The sequence below is a fragment of the Typopeltis vanoorti genome, chromosome 10 (assembly GCF_054136105.1).
Source record: "Typopeltis vanoorti isolate ZY-2024b chromosome 10, IOZ_Tvanoo_1.0, whole genome shotgun sequence".
Classification (NCBI taxonomy): Eukaryota; Metazoa; Arthropoda; class Arachnida; order Uropygi; family Thelyphonidae; genus Typopeltis; species Typopeltis vanoorti.
The window spans coordinates 91,907,109-91,920,774 of NC_143558.1; the positions used below are offsets into that span (position 1 = coordinate 91,907,109).

General features: G+C 35.5%; 1 protein-coding gene across 2 annotated transcripts in view; it reads left to right on the forward strand.

The window, feature by feature from the left end:
* The window catches only part of Rab3-GAP (Rab3 GTPase activating protein), a 732,105-nt gene that overhangs the window by 68,974 nt on the left and 649,465 nt on the right, over window positions 1–13,666 (forward strand). For both annotated transcript variants that reach the window (XM_090399255.1, XM_090399256.1), the window contains one exon: window positions 10,318–10,405. In XM_090399255.1, the coding sequence (XP_090255381.1) occupies window positions 10,318–10,405 (88 nt within the window). The remainder of the gene's footprint in view (window positions 1–10,317; window positions 10,406–13,666) is intronic.

A 13,666-nucleotide genomic window follows, 5' to 3' on the forward strand; every position in this document is an offset into this window, starting at 1 on the left:
ATGATCCCCATAAGGATAGATGAAGGTGTGTGTGGATTGCAGAGTGTGATTGATTGGTGGAGGAGAGGAAATATGATAGAAACTTGTTACTGATGGGATTCTGAGATTGACAGAAATTTTTCAATACATAAGTAGGTAGAGATCAAGGGTTCACCTGTGGAAGTTGTGTAAGAGTGGTTAGTAAGCGTATGCAGACTGACTGGGTTCTTTGCTTGTGGAGTGGAGAATGAGTAGAATGCATTGCCTAAGGGTTGTGAGTGTCCCAAGTTAGATGTGAATAAGTTTAAGAAGAGCTATGATAGGTATTGTGTGAATAATAGTTAATGTGGACCTCCCATGATGAGTCTTTTAACTCCATGAAGAGTACCCTTATAATAATAATTACTAAAAAATTTCATGCAGTTTCTACAAATGTAATATTTTGATGTTGCAAAAAGTTTGTGCAAGCCATTGTAAGTAGTTTTTCCATCATTGCACTTCAGAAGTACAGTGATGCTGAGTTATTTGATATCTAGGAAGTGTGAATGTTTAGATAAAATTGTGAAAAGTGCCAAAAAAATTTTTTTTGATTCCAATTATAGTTATTCTAGTTTATTTGCTTTGAGAATAAACTGAGTAAGATGTGCATGACATTGGGAGAAGATTTGGTGAGCAAATGCATAGTCCAAAAAAGTGTAAAAATTGTATCAGTGAAGTCAGTTGTTTATACACCACATGAATGATGCTTAACTGCCATTAATGGCAGTAAACTGAATTCATTTTAGAAATTAAAGACTTTACAACCATGTTATAAATGACTCTTTTAATTTCCCGACGTTTCGATCTTCATGTTAAGATCATCATCTGGAGTATATATAAATATACAAGGACAAGCTGAGTTACATTACATACAGTAAGCTAAAGAAACAATGATTTGATCACTGGTTATGCTATGGGCATGACCTCTAGTAGGGAAAAAAAAAATTACAAATTAATTGTTTAGAAACTACATCAAAGCTAAATTCTATTTGATAACATGAGAAAAACATTCTTTCTTTCTTATAGTCTTCTTTCAGTAACAATGATGTCCTATTTTTAACATTACAATTGTTATTTTAGATTTAGGATTCTGGATTATCTACAGTCCTGTTTATAGTTAACTCTTAGAGAGAAAGGTTCCATGGGTAGAATATGTGCCTTCCATATGCTTGGGATTTTTAGACCATCATTATTGTTCAGATTGGGGTAATTGATAAGAATCTCACAGGCTTCCTTAAATTTGCGTTCATCACACAATACTATGTTTTGGTGTGATGTAAACAACTGGTGCTTTTCCAGTCAATTCTATGTGAAGTGTTCAGGGCATGATCAGAAAGGCCAGCTTCACCACAGTTATTATATTTATGTGTCGTTTATGTTCCTTTTGTCTGATAGGAATTGTGTTTCTCCTATAGATGATATATTACAGGTGAAATAAATACGGTATATTCCAGGGTGGGCCAGCAGAAGGAGTGGGTCTTTGGATGAGTTGAGTAAGCTTTTTAATTTTGAAGGAGGTTTAAAGGTGTCTTTGAGGTTGTATTTTTGTAGTATTCTTTGTATTTTATCTGATGTCCCTTTAATGTAAGAAATGGTTATAGTTTTATTGTAGTCTGGTTTATCTTTGTTTTTTTATTGAGGTTTTGTAGAGAATTTTGTTAATACTGTTTGGCTGTAACCATTTTTTAGAAAAGTATTGCTGACAACTTTAAATTCTTTTTTCAGTGTATGTTCGGAGCAGATCTTCAAAGCCCTGTTTTTTAGAGTATTAATGACACCTAGTTTTTGTGTTGGGTGGTGGTAGGAGTTTATGTGTATATATTGGCCAGTATGTGTCGATTTCTGGTAAACAGTGAAGGAAAGACTAGAAGATGTGTAACAAGTGTATGTAGATACAGAAGTGTGTTCTGTTTTTCAATCTCAATTGTGAACTGTATGCATTTGTGTTGATTGTTTAGGTGGCTAAGGAAAGTGCCTAGTGTCTTGCAGCCATGGGACCAGATTGCGAAAACTTCATCAACGTATCTAAGCCAGACTTTGGGTTTTAAAGTAGAGGAATCTAGAGCATGTTGCTCAAAATGTTCCATACTTAAATCTATTACTACATGGCCCGAAGATACAGTCAAAAAACTACTTCCGCACTATGCTCGTTCCCTGAGAATTTATGGTCTACCAAAGATACAGAAACAAAACACACCACTCCAGCCGACAGTTGAAGGTATAGATAGCCCGAATTATCACCTAGCCAAGAAATTAGCAGGAACACTCAAGGAGTTGGTAGGTCATCCCCCGTCTTATATCACAAACACACAACACTTCATAAACATTATCAAAGACATTACATTAGAAAAATATGATTTATTAGTCAGTTTTGATGTCTCTGCCCTCTTTACAAATGTCCCAATCAATGACACAATCCTTCTTTTACGGAACAAATTCCCTCCAGATATCACGGCGCTCTTTGCGCATGTATTACATTCTGGTTATTTTGTATGGCAAAATGCTTTCTACCTACAAAAAGTAGGCACAGCCATGGGCTTGCCATTACCCCCTCCATTGCTAACTTTTATAGGGAACATTTTGAGCAACATGCTCTAGATTCCTCTCCTTTAAAACGCAAAGTCTGGCTTAGATACGTTGACGATGTTTTCGCGATCTGGTCCCATGGCTGCTAGGCACTTTCCTTAGCCACCTAAACAAACAACACAAGCGCATACAGTTTGCAATTGAGATTGAAAAACAGAACACACTTTCGTTTCTAGATATACTTGTCACACGTCTTCCTTCTGGCAGTCTTTCCTTCACTGTTTACCAGAAACCGACATATACTGGCCAATATATACACATAAACTCCTACCACCACCCAACACAAAAACTAGGTGTCATTAATACTCTAAACATGCACTGAAGATCTGAACATGCACTGAAAGACGAATTTAAAGTTATCAGCAATACTTTTCTAAAAAAATGATTACAGCCAAAACACTATTAACAAAATTCTCTACAAGACCTCAATAAAAAACAAAGATAAACCAGACTACAATAAAACTATAACCATTCCTTACATTAAAGGAACATTAGATAAAATACAAAGAATACTACAAAAATACAACCTCAAAGACACTTTTAAACCTCCTTCAAAATTAAAAAGCTTACTCAACTCATCCAAAGACCCACTCCTTCTGCTGGCCCACCCTGGAGTATACCGTATTTATTTCACCTGTAATATATCATCTATAGGAGAAACACAATTCCTATCAGACAAAAGGAACATAAACGACACATAAATATAATAACTGTGGTGAAGCTGGCCTTTCTGATCATGCCCTGAACATTTCACATAGAATTGACTGGAAAAACACCAGTTGTTTACATCACATCAGAACATAGTATTGTGTGATGAACGCAAATTTAAGGAAGCCTGTGAGATTCTTATCAATTACCCCAATCTGAACAATAATGATGGTCTAAAAATCCCAAGCATATGGAAGGCACATATTCTACCCATGGAACCTTTCTCTCTAAGAGTTAACTATAAACAGGACTGTAGATAATCCAGAATCCTAAATCTAAAATAACAATTGTAATGTTAAAAATAGGACATCATTGTTACTGAAAGAAGACTATAAGAAAGAAAGAATGTTTTTCTCATGTTATCAAATAGAATTTAGCTTTGATGTAGTTTCTAAATAATTAATTTGCATTTTTTTTTTTTTCCACTAGCGGTCATGCCAGTAGAATAACCAGTGATCAAATCATTGTTTCTTTAGCTTACTGTATATAATGTAACTCAGCTTGTCCTTGTATATTTATATATACTCCAGATGATGATCTTAATATGAAGATCAAAACGTTGCAAAATTAAAAGAGTCATTTATAACAATGTTGTAAAGTCCATAATTTCTAAAATGAATACTGATCGCCATGCAACACTAAAAGAAAGGCAGTAAACTGAAGATCACCACCCAGTTGGATTCAAGCTATGCTTGTCTGGTGTTGCAGAAAGATTCAAATGTGAGTGAAGTCATTTGTTTGTATTTGCATTAACTGCAAACATTAGCACATTACCTGTGTAAATGCATAGCATTGGTTAAATAGAGATCTATATTATATTCTCGCAGCTGATACCAAACTTCAGGAACTCTTAATTTGCTAGCTTGTTACTGTTTTCACATCATGTTTTGCCTTTGCCTATATATAGAAAATACCAAGCAATGATATTCATTCGGTAGTTATCATTCAATGAACCTGCTTCTACTACATAAATTCCAGATTCCATCCATCAATGGAGTACTGACTGCATCTTTTGCACTATGTCCTAGAAACTTTTAAATGGCCTAGTTGCTGTGCAACAGAGAGCAGTTTATGCTAATTAATGACTTTTTTATACTGTTACTTCATGTTCATCTGAGCACTAGTTCTATATATAGAAAGATAATGAACTAGTGCTGCTAACCTTTTCTACAACCAGTCATCAACCATTTGCAATCCAAACTTCAAACCTATTGCACCAGCTATACACTTTTTTTTTTTTTTCCCTGTTGCTGCTACTACCAGTATTACTGTTTCTTACTACCTACAGTCTCTAGCACTCAGAAAATTTATATATCAAACCTCTCATCTAACAAACTGTCTTGGTTTTTATAAGTTTGTTATAGCGAGAGTCGACTGTATCAGTTGACAACATTAAAAGAAGAGTTTTTCTGTCTTCATGGCTTACTTACAGTACTAGTGTTATGGGTCCTTAAACTTTCATGGGTGGGATGATATAAGCAATTTAACCTTCAGGCTGGTACAGTCAAAGTTGAGGCAAGTTTATTCTGCTTTAACTTTAAGAGAGCAGACATGTTAGACACAGTCAATAACTTTCATAAAAATAGCACAATGTTTTGTACTGAAATTAACAGTATATCACAATGTGGAACCAACAAACAATTCGAAGAGACAGAATCTAAGGTAAATACAACACTTTTGTTAACCATTAAAATAGTAGTTGCATGCTAGATGGATCAAATAAAATGAAAAATAAATAAATAAAAAGAAAATTATGATATTTACATACGATGAGATTCTCCCAAACTTTTTTTTTTAGGGGGAGAGGCAGTAATTCCAATTCAAATTAAGTTGGTGTAAAAGACTTTCAGAACTTTATTTGAAGAAACATTCATATTTAAAACTGCTTCTATGGAGATGCAGAGCCTCATTCCAAAGAATACTGTGTTTGGTATCAGTACTATGCAGTGCAAGACTAGACTTTTTCAGATTTAAGATATTTAATATATTGTAGGTGTTTGCTAATTGTTTTTTCTACAGAACAGACTATCTATCCAAAGTATATTAGATTATATTCACAAGGAATCTGGTAAACATCAGCTAGAGACAAAGGTGAAAGTTTATCTTTTGTAGATTGTAGGAGATTAGAAATTTTGTTGATAGAAAAATATCTGGATGTGAAGTCGAACTTCAAGACCCTCCTTATAGGTTCAGAGACACCTAAAATATATGGGATTGGAACCCTCCATTTTGTTGAAGTATATCCTTAGGTCTAGGAATGTAGGAGTCAGTTATCCATTGAATTTGATGAGGTTTGTAGTTATGATTCCATTAAAGTCTTCATAGTATGAAGTGAAAAAAACTACATACTCATTTTGGAAGGGCTCCATTGTTTATGTGGTCTTCCATAAAGAAGACTGTCCTGTGAGACCATTGTGAAACATATGGGTTCTCTCACATATTGAATGATCAAGTTTCTTTCCTGTGTATTAAGTGCACATTAGTCAATCCATATTATCGAGAATTCTACATATTTTTGTAAAAAATAAAGAATACCATCTTCTGATATTTTAGTCAGCTTTGACATTGTTTCTCTGTTTTACCAACATTTCCTTGGTAAGAATGAAAATTACTAGTAGATAGCATACTTGCTCTACAACCAACAGGCTGTTGGTTCAAATCTTGCTATGGGCATGGATATTTGTCTTACTAATTTGATGTGGAAAGGACATCTGCAATTATCGCTTGTTCTTGTAGCAGAGACTTCATTCCCAAAATCCTGTGAGGTAGGAGTGACCATATGGTATCCAATAAGAGATATTAAATGGAGAAACTAAAACTAACAATGAAATTTGAAATTATTCAAATTTTTGATTGCCAGTATTTTCATAATTTTTGTGAAAATTGTCATGATTTCTGTGTCAGATTTACATTATTCAAAGTGCTCAGTCGAAAGATGGTATTTTTCTAAAAGGCAAGCTGTGTCAAAACTGATAGCATGCTTTTGAAATGGCATTTGTTCCTTTGCTTTTTAGACATATATACTTTGAAAAAAGTCAGTGAACATCATAGTGTAAGGAACAAATAGCCATGGTGCCCACCTTAATAAGATGTAGGATCTCCTTTTGCTGTGATGACTGCAGCAATCTCACAGGGCATACATTACACAAGCATAAGATAGCACACAATGGGAATTTTGAAGTATTCTTCCTGTAAGCATGTAATGTGATCCTGAAATGTTGTGGAGTGGATGCCCCTTGACCTCACCCGATGTTCTAGTTCATCCCACAGATGTTCAGTAACATTAAGATCATGGCTCTGTGGAGGCTAGTCAAGTGTGGTGACATTCATGTCCACAAAACCACACAGTTACAGCAACATCCTTATGACAGTGCATTGTCTTGCTGAAAGAAACAGCGATCAGTTCTGTAGAAATGCCATGAAGTAGGAAGTATTTTGGAAGTTTATTTTTCACTTGGTTAGACTATAATAAATTTAGTTTAATCCTTTATCCAAGTATAAGCAAACAAAGTTTGCGCCTGAAAATGTCTTCAGGACTGGGGTAAGGTAGTGCAACTCCGAGCAAAGGTGGACCAAGCTCTCATCACTTCTTGTCTCAGTATCTCCCGTAATGCAAAGCACATCTCCTTGCGGACATGTATACTGCTATGCATTAAGGGAAGGGCCACTACCCAGACCGGGTTCAACCTTTATCGAGGTCTTGTCAGCGGGAGGCAGACCCAAACGTTGAGATACTAAGGCAGAAGCAATAGCGGAGATCATATTTACCTATAGGAGTTGCCAACAGGTGTACCACTTTTTTATTGAATTGCTCTGGATTTAGAGAAAGATGTTGGAAGTTTATTTTTCACTTGGCTAGACTATAATAATTTTAGTTTAATCCTTTATCCAAATGTTAGCAAACAAAGTTTGTGCCTGAAAATATCTTCAGGACTGGGATAAGGTAGTGCAACTCCGAGCAAAAGGGGACCAAGCTCTCATCACTTCTTGTCTCAGTATCTCCCATAATGCAAAGCACATCTCCTTGCAACATATATACTGCTATGCATTAAGGGAAGGGCCACTACCCAGACTGGTTTCAACCTTTATTGAGGTCTCATCAGTCACCTCAGTCCTGAAGATATTTTCAGAACTGGGGTGACATCATGGCACCACAAACAGAAGTTCAAGGTCAAACCAGAATTTAAAAGGACCATACCTTCTTACTGCCACCTCCGAATTTCAGTTGAGATTAGGCACTCTGGTAAGAGTATTCACCGGGCATCTGCCACACCCACACCAGTTTATCTGCTCAGTTGAAGATGTAACGTGATTCTTCACTCCATAACACTGCTTTCCAAGCTTCCATGATCCTTGTACATGCTCTTTGCACCATTGAAGATGATGGTTTGCTGCATTTTGGTTCAGGTAGTGTGGGATTTGAATACTGCACTCCTACTATGGGAACCTTGTAAACCTTGATTCTGAATGTTTCTGCACAGATTTGTGTTCCAGTTGATGTCCAGAACTCTGCATTTAACATGTTGGCCAACGAATGGCAGATTTCATAGCACCCTATGGTCATGCTCAATGAGTATAGTGGGTCATCCACTGTGGGTAGCACTTTCAGTTGATTTCCTGCAATTCTATCTTAGTATGATATCACTGATTTTTGACCTGGGATGGGCAAATTTGTTAGTAATTTGCTGAACAAACATTACCTGCCATATTGCAGGCTTATCAGAAGGCTGCTTTCAAAATCTGTCAGTTCCTTTCTTGCAACAATTTCACCCAGACAAAGTTGCACTGACTTGTGAGCATCATATTCCTCCAATTTATAACAGCTACAAACATATGACTCGTTACATGGGGGGGGGGTGTCTGTTCACTTCTTTCCAAGCAGTGTACTCTTATATTGTCAAATTATGCAACTTCATATGGTTAGATTGAAACTAAAATTAAAATGACTTCATTATTTTTAATAGTAATTCTAAATATCAAATTTTATTAAATGGAAAAAGTTGGTTTTTAATTGCTATTAATATTTATTTAACAGTTTCAAACACAGCAGTTTTACAAACAAAAAACTGTTTGATTCTCCAGGGTGGTTCCACTCATTCAGAATGAGACCCAAGTAATGTACGGCATGCATAATCTGTTTTCCAGGATTATTTTGAGATAATTGTTGGAAAAATTGAAATCCAGTATGTTAAGGAGTCTTATTAATGACTTCCAGATATCATTTAGCATGAGCCACTGATTTCTGTTGAGGGATCCATGATGAGTGAATGACAGTAGTTGAATCCTCAATGCAACATGAAAAGAAGTCTTCTGGATAAGACATGGTGGCACTGCCCCAGTTAGTGGTGTGATTTTTAATGAATGATATGAGAGAACATTCTTTTCTTCTCTTTGGTATGCCACATCACTGATACATTCTTTCTTATTACAAAACTCCTGCTTGCATAATCTGTTCAATAGACTACATGAACAGGAAATTTTGTAAACACTTGGATTTTTATGGAAACAGTTACTGTCTTTTGGAGAGCTGAGGAGGCTGTGGATAATTTGGATAGGCTTGTAAGCAACTGTGATCTTTAGAAATAGATCAAGATCTTCTCTGTATGGTATGTTATACGTGACAAGAAAGTATATTCTTATTTAATCCTTTATCGTTATTTATTATTTAACCTTATTCCCTAGTACAGTAGCATGTTGCTATCCCACCAATCATAAGGCTGAGGAGAGGTGAAGAAGAATGTTTCATCCAAGCAAAATCAAACAAAGTTTGCATGGAATAGCTTCACAACTAGTCTTCTTGTATACAGAGGCTTTTGACATGATGCATTTGTCTCAGTTATCCATAATGAATGCTGTCATAATGGATGACTACCCAGACCTGTTTTGATCTTTATTGAGGTCTTACGGTGGGATCTAGACCCTGGAATATTCCAAGTTAAATCATTGTAGAAATCATATATTTTCTATATACAAGAAGTAAAATGGTGTATTGCCATATTATTAAATACTTCAGATCAAATAGTTATAGAAAGTTTTTTCCTGCTGGGTTGCAAATTATACTTAACAGGAAATTATATTGTTTTAATTCTTGACCCAAGCATAAGCAAACAATTTTTGCATGAAGCATATTTATAACTAGTTTACTAGACTGTTTGTGAGATGCTTCATGACCTGTGAAGTATAAATGTCTTCACAGGTGGTTGCGAAGTATCTTCACATGCAAACTTTTTTTGTCTTTGCTTGAGTAAGCGATTAAAATACGAATGTAATTTCTTGTCAAGTATAATATACTTTGTAACCCAGTTTATCTTATCCAATATAATATGATATTGAATATCTCATCATGCCAAAGTACTTAACTTTATGCCTACTAACATTGAATTGAAAGCCATTATACCTATCAGTAGCATCTAATTGCCCTGCCTATCTTTGCATTATCAGGAAACAACTGATCTCTTATCAGACCCTTTCCAATATTAATATATAGATTAACCAACAATTGTCCAATGACTGATCTGTAGGATACTCTATTGGTCACCTTATAAATTTGGCATATTCATGCTCCATATACACTTTCCTATACCTATCCATCAGCCACCCATTTATCCAAGTTAAAAGCTTATGCTCCAATCCAATATTCTCCAGTTTACACAACAGCCTTTCACATGGTTTCCTGTCAAATGCCTTAGCAAAGTTCAACAGTATATAGTTTATCCATTCTCTTTATCTGAATTGCTCAGACCTGACTTCCCTTTATTAAGCCCATCTGGTCCTTGCAAAGCATAGCTTGTTTGTCAACCCATTATAGAGAATTATGTAACATTCTGTAATTATATCTCTATAGACTGTAAATAATGAATGTTATAGAGAAAGGTGTGATGCATTTTTAGTTCATTGTCTGAATTTTTTTTTAAATTAAGAGTTTTGTATTATGAGCATATGTTAATACTGCATGAATGGCATATGGGAGAAAAGAAACAATCTTTTTTATTTCTTCTTTAATAGCTAAGTGGGATGTAAATGATGAAGGTGAACAAAAAATGAAGTTTTTTATATCATTTGCTGGCATATTAGAGTATAATGAACTGGAAGGGTAAGTATATCTTTAGTAAGCATATTTTAAAAAGTAGACTAATATTTTGTATCATATCACGTTCTGCCAAATATATTAAATTGTGTACACATTTTAGTAACTTATGTAGCATCACCTTTTTAATGTTTTTGTTTCTGCATATTTATACATATATTTCTAGAAAGTATTTTCCTGCTTGGTTGCAAATTATATTTGACAGGAAATTATATTCTTGTTTTAATCCTTTAGCTAAGCATAAGCAAACAATTTTCGCATGAAGTATATTTACAACTAGTTTACTAGACTGTGAGATACTTCATGACCTGTGAAGTATAAATATCTTCACATGCAAACTTTTGCTTGAGTAAAGGATTAAAAATATGAATGTAATTTCTTTTCAAGTATAATATTAATTTGAATTATGGGTGTGGAGGAGACTATTAAGAATCTCATGGATTGCAAGAATGGCTAATAAGAAGATTTTTAGAGAATGCTTCTTGGAGGTGAATATTGCTAAACAGAAGTTGATGTACTTTGGATATATTATGTGAGCTGATGGATCATTGGAAAAGGCAGTTATGTTTGGGAAGATTGAGAGAAGGAGAAGAGGAAGACCATAAAAGAGTTGGGTTGACAACATAAAAGAACTTACCAACTTGAACTTACAATTACTGAAAGAAAGGACAAGAGGCCAAGTGGGATGGAGAGTCTTTATTCACAAGATCACCAAGAGTCAAAAATGACTGGATGGCACATAACCTGACTTGTTCACAAGGATTAAAAATAAGAATGTAATTTCTTGTCAGGTATAATATACTTTGTAACCCAGTTTATATTATCCAATATAATTTTTTTTTTATTGGTATGGAGTTTCCCTCCACCATCGCTTAGGACTGGTTGAGCCCTCCTAAGGAGGGATTAACACGTTCATTGCCAATCACGCAATATCGCGCGATGCGCGTTCTCACCAAACAGCCGATCACGCGTTATCGCGTTGACGTCGCTAACTAAATAAAAAAATTTAAAAAATTTGGCCACCACACGAAATTCCAATTTTCAGCTTGGCAATGAACGAGATCACGCGATGCAAGTTCTCACCAAATGGCTGATCACGCGTTATCGCGTGGACGTCACTAACTAAATAAAAAAAATTTGGCCACCACACGAAATTCCAATTTTCGGCTTGGCAATGAAAGTGTTAAGTATATATTTTATGAATGTAGATCTGTGTGTTCACAAGCTGGTTTGCCTGTTCTGAGGAACAAAAAACCCGAGTTTTGGGGTGAAAAAGAACCCTCTTCCTCTGTATGAGACTAACTCACCTTTAGTTGAAAGAGACCAGATAAAGGTTCCTCGTGTCATGGATGGGAATCGAACCCAGGTATTTCTGACCAAGGGGCTTAATCTATACCAACTGAGCTACGGAGGCTTTAAATCCAATATAATATGATATTGGATTAATTTGCTATTTTATAATGTTAAAATAGCAAAAGTTTGAAATAAGATTTTAACATATTTACTGTCATCAGTTACTAAAGTTGCAACTAGATAATTGGAATGTAGAGAACCCATTGTGGCTCCTGATCCAGTATCCAATCCTTACCTTCCCGTGTTGTCCATTACTAGGTGTCCATATGGATGCTAAACAAATAAGATTGAACTCATTTTGAATATAGTATTGAACATTGTATTGTATTATACAATACAACTACCTTATTTACTCCAATATAACTTGTCCTTGCATATAACTCGCATCCCTGATTTTACTTTACAAAAAAAAGAAATTAAAAAGTTTTGCATGTACCTTGCGCCCGAAAAAAAAAAGTTTAAACACGTTCACATCGGGGAGATAGTAACTCGCTTGCTGGGCTAAACAACATGCCCTCTTCTGCAGATGCAAGAAAAATAAGTAGTTTTATTGTATCACTGAATAAGGTACAGAGACATTTACAGTCTGTGTAATATATTTGTCAACAAAGAGTGCAGTTAGAGACAACTGGAATAAAAATGGCAATAACTAATGAATCACATATCCCCTTCCACAGAAACTATGTCATATAGACTCAAGCAAAACTGTATGTTGTACCACCAAACACAGTAACTAAAAACTATTGTCCAAACATTTGTCCAAATTTTCAATTACATGAAATAAGTGTTTGTTTGATTGCATTTGAAATTTTTAATGTCATTAAGTCAGATCACAAAGGCTAACTTCAAATAAAATTCTTCCGCAAATTGAAACTGACATCATGTATAATGTGTGTGTGTGTCAGTCCACCCACCAGCCCGACGCAGAAGTGGCACGGAAACAAGCAGCAATAAAATTGAACCAAGGGTTGAAACTTTGTGTCACTTGAGCCTACCTGTGCTATGCGGAAGCAGTACACAAATGGTAATGGTAATGAAAAGTCTCTTCGGAACGATAAACGGACGAAACACCATCCCAATGTGAACATTTTAAATCTAAGAAATATATAGTGAATTGTTAAATTTTGATGAATTGAGATTCCTAAGAATTCAAATTTTATCATCTTTAACAGGAAAAACCTTGTAGGGAATATGCTTGCTTCTAGGTGCTGTATGTAACTGGTAAAATATAGATTACATTATTATAAAGAAAAAAGATTGTGAATATTTCAAGGAAGGAATACTTACTTGATTGTATAATGCCAGTGATACGTTATAAATTAATAATATTTTGTTAGAATTGATAATACAATGTTTTGTAATATGACTTGCATTATGCTGCTGTAAACAAAGGTTCAAAGTGCGCGGACACGGCAACGTAAAGAAAGGTTGCCCCCAGGCAGTTGCGCGCCCATGGCACTTGCAGAAGCTAGTGGTCAGAAAAAACAAACTATACGAAACGAGACCCACGTGGGAGAAATTATACATGTTAGGTGAACTATGTGAGTTACGGTGATTGCCGATAGGAGAAATGATATAAAAGGGTTAGGAACCCCCCCCCACACACACACAAGGCTTTTTTTTCTCTTCTCTCTTGGCCAGTAGTCTTGTGTATTCTGGTGGGTAGGTGGTTGCATGGAGGAACGTCTCTGTCCAGGAGTGCTCGGTCGAAGGATCAGCGAAGAGTTCTGTTAGGAATCCCGAAGGCAGTAATAGTAGGAGCCACTTACGAGCTAGAAGGATCACACGCTCCTAATTGTACGATGAAAGAACACATCTCCGTTCGGCTGGCGGGCAATCCATGGAAAGGGCCTCAGCATCTAGGTAACAGGCCTCACGGAAGCAAAATCGCCTTACACCATAGTTATATCTGGA